Genomic DNA, 8,514 nt, shown 5'->3' on the forward strand with positions numbered 1-8,514 from the left:
GCTAAAAGTTGAAATGTGAATAAATGTTTTTTGAATTATATGATTTATTTATAAAATTTTATGTGGAGTGAATAAATAAAGTATATTTATGGTGCTCCAGGATGCTGGGCGCAGTGTTGAGCTTTTGTTACCTAGTGGCACACAAGCCAGGAAGTACCAACGACCGGATTTGGTGTGTGGTAGTAACAGGTAAATGAACTTTTTAAAAAAAAATTATTTGAATATATATGAGTGCTTGTGTATAAATACACAAACAATACACATATGCTTTCAATTGTGTAATTTAAGTGATGTAGGGAGCTCTGTTTTGGAAGTTCAGTTAACGCTAGAAATGTTTTTTGGTGTTTGTACGTGCTTTGTCTCAAGGGGGCATAAAATATATTTATATATAAACATTTATAAAGAAAACCACTTTTTTTTTTACATTAGTAATTCCTTTTGTGCATAACTTTATATTATCGTTAATAATATATATATATATATATATATATATATATATATATATATATACATATATATACACACACATATATATATATATATATATATATATATATATATATATATATATATAAAATAATTTCCCCCAGGGATCAATAAAGTATTCTGATTCTGATTCTGATTCTGATATATATATATATATATCTATATATATATATATATATATCTATATATATATATATATATATATATATATATATATATATATATATATATATATATATATATATATATCTACACATAATAACACCCAGCACGCCCCTGCGGGCAGTTTATCCTTGGCCTGGGAGCTTGAGGGTCCTGCGCAGTATCTTAGCTGTTCCCAGGACTGCGCTCTTCTGGACAGAGATCTCCGATGTTATTCCCGGGATCTGCTGGAGCCACTCGGCTAGCTTGGGAGTCACCGCACCTAGTGCTCCGATTACCACGGGGACCACCGTTACCTTCACCCTCCACATCCTCTCGAGCTCTTCTCTGAACCCTTGGTATTTCTCCAGCTTCTCGTGTTCCTTCTTCCTGATATTGCTGTCATTCGGAACCGCTACATCGATCACTACGGCCGTCTTCTTCTGTTTGTCTACCACCACTATGTCCGGTTGGTTAGCCACCACCATTTTGTCCGTCTGTATCTGGAAGTCCCACAGGATCTTAGCTCGGTCATTCTCCACCACCCTTGGGGGCATCTCCCATTTTGACCTCGGGACTTCCAGATTATACTTGGCACAGATGTTCCTGTACACTATGCCGGCCACTTGGTTATGGCGTTCCATGTATGCCTTGCCTGCTAGCATCTTGCACCCTGCTGTTATGTGCTGGATTGTCTCTGGGGCATCTTTACACAGCCTGCACCTGGGGTCTTGCCTGGTGTGATAGACCCTAGCCTCTATGGATCTTGTGCTCAGAGCTTGTTCTTGTGCTGCCATGATTAGTGCCTCTGTGCTGTCTTTCAGTCCAGCTTTGTCCAGCCACTGGTAGGATTTCTGGATATCAGCCACCTCCTCTATCTGCCGGTGGTACATACCGTGCAGGGGCCTGTCCTTCCATGATGGTTCCTCGTCTCCCTCCTCTTTCTTGGGTTTCTGCTGCCTGAGGTATTCACTGAGCACTCGGTCAGTTGGGGCCATCTTCCCAATGTATTCTTGGATGTTCCTTGTCTCATCCTGGACTGTGGTGCTGACACTCACCAGTCCCCGGCCCCCTTCCTTCCGCTTAGCGTACAGCCTCAGGGTGCTGGACTTGGGGTGAAACCCTCCATGCATGGTAAGGAGCTTTCTTGTCTTTATGTCAGTGGCTTCTATCTCCTCCTTTGGCCAGCCTATTACCCCAGCAGGATACCTGATCACGGGCGTGATGATGGCCCAGATCTTGTTCTTACATATATATACATATATATATACATATATATACATATACATATATATATATATATATATATATATATATATATATATATATACATACATATATATATATATATATATATATATATATATATATAAAAATATACATATACATATATATACATATATACATATATACATATATATTAGGGGTGAAACGATACACAAAATTCACGGTTCGGTTCGATACTTTGGTGTCACGGTTCGATATTTTTTCGATACAAAAAAACGTTCATGCATTTTTAATTTGTCATTTATTAAAATTATAAATATATATTTTAACTCAAAAGTACAGTTTTTAAATTTAACCCTAACCCTTGTGCGTGTTTTTTATTTTGACAGCGAATGCGCACCTGCGGACCACTTATGTGCAGCCCTGGTTATTTAGCTCGTCATATTGCAGCCACAGAAATTCTTTTGTCCATGAAACCATAAAGCTGCACTTTCTTTTTGCCTTATAGTCTGATTTGTCATAACTTCTCCGTTTTGTGGTAAGCTTTTCTTTGGCTGTCACTTCTTCACCCTGACCTGTCTTATTTGGCTCAGCAGAACTGAAATGCTTTTACACACGCACTCACATAAGCTCAGCGATTCTCTGCGCGATCAACCTCTCACATGTTTAAGCTTGCTGCGGGAGATTTCACTTGTCATGTTTGCATAGTAAGCTAACGATTAATAAGACGATGTCAGAGGAATTGGTGCACAAATTATCATCACTCACAGATCAGTGCTGTCGCTCTCTATACACAGTTCGCACGATTGCAAAGTGAAAGCAAAAAAACAAGCGCAAATTCAAACGCGACTTCAATATGTCACATATTGACAGTGGCTCACCGATGCCAATGACATAATTACCCAGCTACATTTCCGAAAGAATGCAAAAGCATTGACATATATTTTTCCTACAATAGCCCAACGGGCAGGGAAGAGATAGATTTTGGTAGCCCGACTGAAAAAATCGCTAGCTCCGGGACGTCGGGCTAGCGATATTGCAAGCCCTGTATCTGATTGAGGAATCACTCATCTTTGGAAAAGAGAGTTTATTACAGAGAAATGTCTCTTTCCAAAATAAAAGCTATACTATCCGCTTCTTCTGGGCTATATTCTCAGCAGCATAAGGAGAATCATGTGCTAACAGCTGTCTAAATGACTCGGCTAAAGTTAGTAGCATGCTTGCTTTTTTTTGTCTGCTTCCACTTGTCTTTGCACTAGGATGATGTCGGCGTAAATGTGCAGTCATATTCGTTGTGTTCCCACTAGTGCTTTCAGGTTAATCTCGTTGAAATGACCTTAACGCCACAACACGGCAAATCTCCGTTAACGAGCTACCGCCGATCGCTCCGTGCATGGGGCTAGACGGCCAACACGTTAACAAGCTAACTGCGCTAACACACTAGTTCACACCAATGTAATTGAGCATTGCATGGCACATCCAACATACTGTTTTACTTTAGTCCATGACTCGCTTACCTTCAGGGTCATACGTCACATGAAAACCAAAATAATTCCAAACGCCAGATCTGAATGAGGTTCAATTTGCCTGTTGCAAGGATAGCTTAACTTCTGTCTCGCTAGCTTGCCCTGCGCTCTTCCTTCTGACTATGCTGTCTGTGTTGAGCGCTCAGTGGATCTGCGCTCGACAGTGCAGCCTAGGCGGAGTAGTCGAACACAGATTCACTGAGCGCTCAACACAGACAGCATCGTCAGAAGGAAAATTGATAAAATAAATTACAAATGTTGTATTGTTCGATACATATGCGTACCGAACCGAAAGCACTGTATCGAACGGTTCAATATCGATACGAATATCGTTGCACCCCTAATATACATACACACACACATGTGTATATATATATATATATATATATATATATATATATATGTATATATATATGTATATATATATATGTATGTATGTATGTATGTATGTATGTGTGTGTGTGTGTGTATGTATGAAATGTACATGTATGCATGTAATTTTAATAAATATTAAATATTTAAAGAAATATTTAATTTAATATTTAAATAAATTCCCCTTTCACACTGTGGACAGTCTATTCTTTAGGCTCAGAGCTTGAGGGCCCTTCGCAGTATCTTTGCTCTTCCTGGGATTGACCCTTACTGGATACCGATATCCTTGTTGTAATTGGAAGTGACCAGATTTGACAAAAAGGCTACATCTTTGACACACACGCACACACATGTGCAACAGGTTCTTATAATTTTATTAGAAGAAACTCGTGTCATTCACAAAAACTGAATTAAACATCAAATTTCAGTTCATTACAAAAAATTTTTACATGAAAAAAAGAAATTGTGAATTCATACATGAAGGAAGCATTAATCGTATAACACAACAATATTAAGCAGCTCCTCATTATCGCATTATATTTGGACATGAACGTCCAGGTTTCTCATTCAGTTTGAATAGACAACTCTTCAGTAATTCATACTTCAATGAACCAAAACAGATTAAAAAAAAAAAAAAATGAGACTAATCCTCAAAATCATGCCACCAACTTGATATAAAGTAGTCACGATCAGACATGACTGGTTTATGACTGTTTGTACTGTAGTCAGATACATAAGATTCAATAAGGTTCATTACATACAGTAATTATAAAATACATTTAAAAACATAAACCTGTCATTGTATAGTGAGCCTTTCTGATTTTGTACTACTAGTAGCGTCTTCCATCATCGTGTGTGTAGTACGGGTTCCTCTGGCCTTGGTTCTGAGTATACGGGTTCATTGTAGGTTGATTCTGGGCATAAGAGTTGTTCTGAGATTGAGCCTGATCGTATGATTCATCATATAACCGCTATAGAGGAAAAAAAGAGAGAGTGAATTTAATGCCAAACACTAAGAAACCAAAAAGCCTGATGAGGGTATTTCTTCTCTATACACACAGAGACATACTCACCGAACCACTGTTCATATGTCCAAAGTTTTGTCGGCCATTGCTTGGTTTCATCTCCAGGTTGGTCCTGTTGTCCCAGCTGTTGGTGGTGGTGGCAGCTCGTGGGAACACAGGCACCCCACCATTCTGAAAACCTGAATGGCCATTGGCTGACCTGTTAAATGAGACTCCCTGGCTGTGGCCCAACTTGTTGCTAGCCATCGGTTGTGCGGCAGAACTCGGGTTAGTGTAGGGTTTTTCCATTTCTGCACTTTTGCTCTTCTTGAAGCTTATGTTTAATTTTCTGAAATCACAGCAGTAAAATAATATTTGAATTCACTATTGTGTCTGTCAGACATGGACAAATTCTCTTGATTTTAATTGCATTTGCATCTAAAATAAAGCCTAAATCAAAATGAGGAAAAACACTTTCTCACATTTATGGGGGCAAATGAAAGATGTTATTGTTATTGGTAAGAAACTTACTGGGTAGCTACTACTGGTAGAAGGATGATGGCTATGAGCAGCAGTCCTCCAAGCACAGAGCCCACAATTACCAGAATGAGCTGCCAGTCTAATAAAACACAATGAATAGGACATAAACTTTTATCGGATTTTCCAGCTTTTGAATAACCTTTCTACCTATTGTATCATGTGTTATATTTTATCTTGTGAGTTTTTTCTTTAAATAGCTGTCATTAAGTAACCATGCTTCTGCTTTCACTTTAAAAACATGCAGTATACTCACTTTCTGAGCAGTTAAAACCAGAATAACCAAACGAGCATCTGCAAGACAAGAAGAAGGTTGATTTTAAGATTTATATTTAAAAGCAACCTTACATCAACAGAGGACATACAGGAGGGGAAGGAGTACTTACGGCACGCACTCATTATCCTTCAATTCTTTCCCAAAGGGACAAGCTGTAAAAAAGAAAAATTGAGACACTTTGTCGTTTGCTTACATAAGACACACACAGACACACACACCACTTACTTTGCTCAGGAAATTGTCTTACCAATGCACATTCTAGTACTGTAGTCTGTTTGCATGTAGCCTTTGTTACAAATACAGCTGAAAGTTCCATCGCCTGATTTGCAGTTTGTGGAGTGTTCATCACAGGGAGTGTCATCACACAGGTTTGTAACTTTAAATGACGGAGAGAAAAAAAGCCTCAGTACTCAAGGACATGTTTCGCAACATGTACAACAGTAAAATAAATGAATCACTAATATGCCATGAAATGAACCCTGGACTGAAATTAACAGCATGACTTCATCTTCAAAATATCATGATCATCAGAACATCATAAATCACCGAATTATAAATAAAGATTACAATACATGCAATGGCAGCAGCTGCCCTGATTGTGACATCCATTATATTTTTATTACAACTAAATTATCTTTGACAGATGGTGGAAATAGTTTCATTTAGACAGAAGTGTAGATTTAGTACAAAGGATTCTGAAACACATCTTGTCAATTATATTCTTTCTGAAAACAAATCTATTCCTACTGTGAGTTTTATTCTAGATACATATCGACATAAAACAATGTGCTTGTCATGGCTGTGTTGTGTGGCAGGCAGGCAGGAAAAAGGACCCAAAATGCAGGACTCTCAAAACGGGACTGGAACTCAAAACGCAGCTTTATTGCTGGCAAAAGTTCCTCATAAAGTAATACTCAAAAAAGCAAAACAAAACCAAGACTCACAACAGAGGCGCTAGAGGACTGACCATGACAAACACACAGCATGTTGAGGGTACAACACGCGAGAGAGCAAAGGCCAACACAGGGCTTGTATACACAGGGGAGTAATCAGGGAATGGGAAACAGGAGGGGGACACAGCTGCGAGAAATTAGGCTAACGAGACAGGGGAGAAGTAAAACTGAGCACACTGACATCAGACATGAACATGTAAAACAGGAAACAAGAAATACTTTACTAAGACACGGACTTGACAGAAAATATAACCCGTAATACAAAATCAGACCAGCACAACTCAAGATTCAGAACATAAATATAATGAACATAATCTAGAAAAACACCAAAATATAAGAAACAGAAAAAGCTGGGTCAAAATGATTCAGAACCGTGACAGTGCTAGAATACAGGTAACAAACTTACTGTTAAAGGTCTTCTCAATCACGTTACAGCCCGTACACTCTGTTAATGTTTTTACAACTTGATCATCTGTGATTTCAGAACTGGCCTCGAAGATGATCTGTACTGATGCAATGACCTCTGAGCTTGCCCTTGACACACGAGTGGTTCTTGGACTGTAAAGACAGAAATCACATTTAGTGATGATTGCATCATTTATTTGTGCAGTATAATAACATGTTAATGTACATTGATGTGAAACAGGCTGAAAGATTTTATAGTAAAAGCTGTTGTCAGTCTGAGACTTACAGGAGTTTCAGCACTATAGATTTGGAGTAACCGTTCATCTCGTTATAAACTTCATCCAGCTGTGTTTTCAAAAGAAAATATGTTTTGCTCAGTATGACTATTAAGATTGATTAAATAACTGATGAAATTGTTTTTAGTATAACTTGTAATGTCAAGTGCATTTTCAAAAAATGTCCATAAAGACACATTTATTGATAGAGAATACTACCAAATTACTTACCTCAGCAATGATTTCATTAGCAGTTTCTATAAATTCCTTTGATGTGGTGTCTGTCATTTCATCTTTAAATGTTTTTTTCACTTGAAGATTTCCAGGGAAGACTCTGGCTGAAAACAAGAAAATATCAGAAGAAAGTGAAAATCTAATAAAATGATATTTTATATCTCTCATTTTCTTGCTGAAAGGAGGGAGATTGATGCCAGTCTCATACAGTGTCTGTCTGTTAAATATCAAGCTACAACTAGCAGGTATTTAACTAAGGTTAAGACAGGAGGCTAGCTGGGTTAGTCCCAGACATAAACCCCAGAAAAACAAAAAAAACCAAAATCCAATTTGTCATTCTTACACTTTATTTTTGCGAAGATAAAGTAAACCAAATCTAAAATGTTAACATTAAAATGTATTTCACAGATTGCATTAAGTTGGCTAAGCCAGGCTAACAGTCAACATTACTCACTTACTGTTTATGTCCGACTAAATCAGGGCTGCCCAATCCCAGTCCTCGAGAGCTACTATCCTGCAGCTTTTAGATGCATCCCTACTCCAACACAGCTGAATCAAATGAATGGCTTGTTATCAGGCCTTTGCCAAACACGATGGCATGCTGAAGAGGTAATCAAACCATTTGATTCAGCTGTGTTGGAGTAGGGATGCATCTAAAAGCTGCAGGACGGTAGCTCTCGAGGACTGGGATTGGGCACCCCTGGACTAAACTGATTAGGAGATAGCTAGTTCAAGAGGTACATATTGTTTTGAATGACCTGTCCTTCAGTGATCTACTAATCTTCCTCCAGCCCACGTAGTGTTATATACTGCTATATAATCTTCATTCATGTCACTGTTAAATAAAGTAAAATCTTCATAGCGGCACACAAACAAATACTTACAACGTTCACAACTGTTTGAAACATTGTTGTAGGAATCACCAGCGAGGCACAAGCATACATATGTGTTGTTATAACGGACCTCACAGGTGCTTCCAGTGCCACAGGGATTTGGGTTGCAGGGATCTTCAAAGTGAGAAACAAAACAAGTGCGAGCACACACACACACACACACACACACACACACACACACACA

General features: G+C 38.3%; 1 protein-coding gene across 2 annotated transcripts; it reads right to left on the reverse strand.

The window, feature by feature from the left end:
- Window positions 1-4,250: 4,250 nt before the first annotated feature.
- LOC113013069 (protein HEG homolog 1-like) lies at window positions 4,251-7,964 on the reverse strand. 2 transcript variants are annotated; one of them, XM_026153664.1, is made up of 10 exons: window positions 7,896-7,964; window positions 7,435-7,541; window positions 7,215-7,273; window positions 6,930-7,081; window positions 5,818-5,946; window positions 5,680-5,722; window positions 5,550-5,587; window positions 5,288-5,375; window positions 4,826-5,105; window positions 4,251-4,723 (listed from the first exon to the last, which is right to left on the reverse strand). In XM_026153664.1, the coding sequence occupies exons 2-10, from the start codon at window positions 7,489-7,491 to the stop codon at window positions 4,583-4,585; spliced, it is 987 nt and encodes a 328-aa protein (XP_026009449.1). In that variant the 5' UTR covers window positions 7,492-7,541; window positions 7,896-7,964; the 3' UTR covers window positions 4,251-4,582. The 2 variants fall into 2 exon arrangements, with proteins under 2 accessions (XP_026009449.1, XP_026009458.1); XM_026153673.1 differs by having other exon boundaries at window positions 7,892-7,964.
- Between the last annotated feature and the right edge of the window lie 550 nt (window positions 7,965-8,514).

Source organism: Astatotilapia calliptera, chromosome 3 (genome assembly GCF_900246225.1).
Source record: "Astatotilapia calliptera chromosome 3, fAstCal1.2, whole genome shotgun sequence".
Classification (NCBI taxonomy): domain Eukaryota; kingdom Metazoa; phylum Chordata; class Actinopteri; order Cichliformes; family Cichlidae; genus Astatotilapia; species Astatotilapia calliptera.

Excerpts from the sequence above, each read along its gene's own strand:
- LOC113013069 (XM_026153664.1), bottom strand. The coding sequence starts at position 7,491 with ATGACAGACACCACATCAAAGGAATTTATAGAAACTGCTAATGAAATC. Across the intron at positions 7,082-7,214 it reads TCTATAGTGCTGAAACTCCT|TCCAAGAACCACTCGTGTGT; the intron begins GTAAGTCTCAGA and ends CTGTCTTTACAG. Across the intron at positions 5,106-5,287 it reads CTACCAGTAGTAGCTACCCA|AAAATTAAACATAAGCTTCA; the intron begins GTAAGTTTCTTA and ends CTGTGATTTCAG.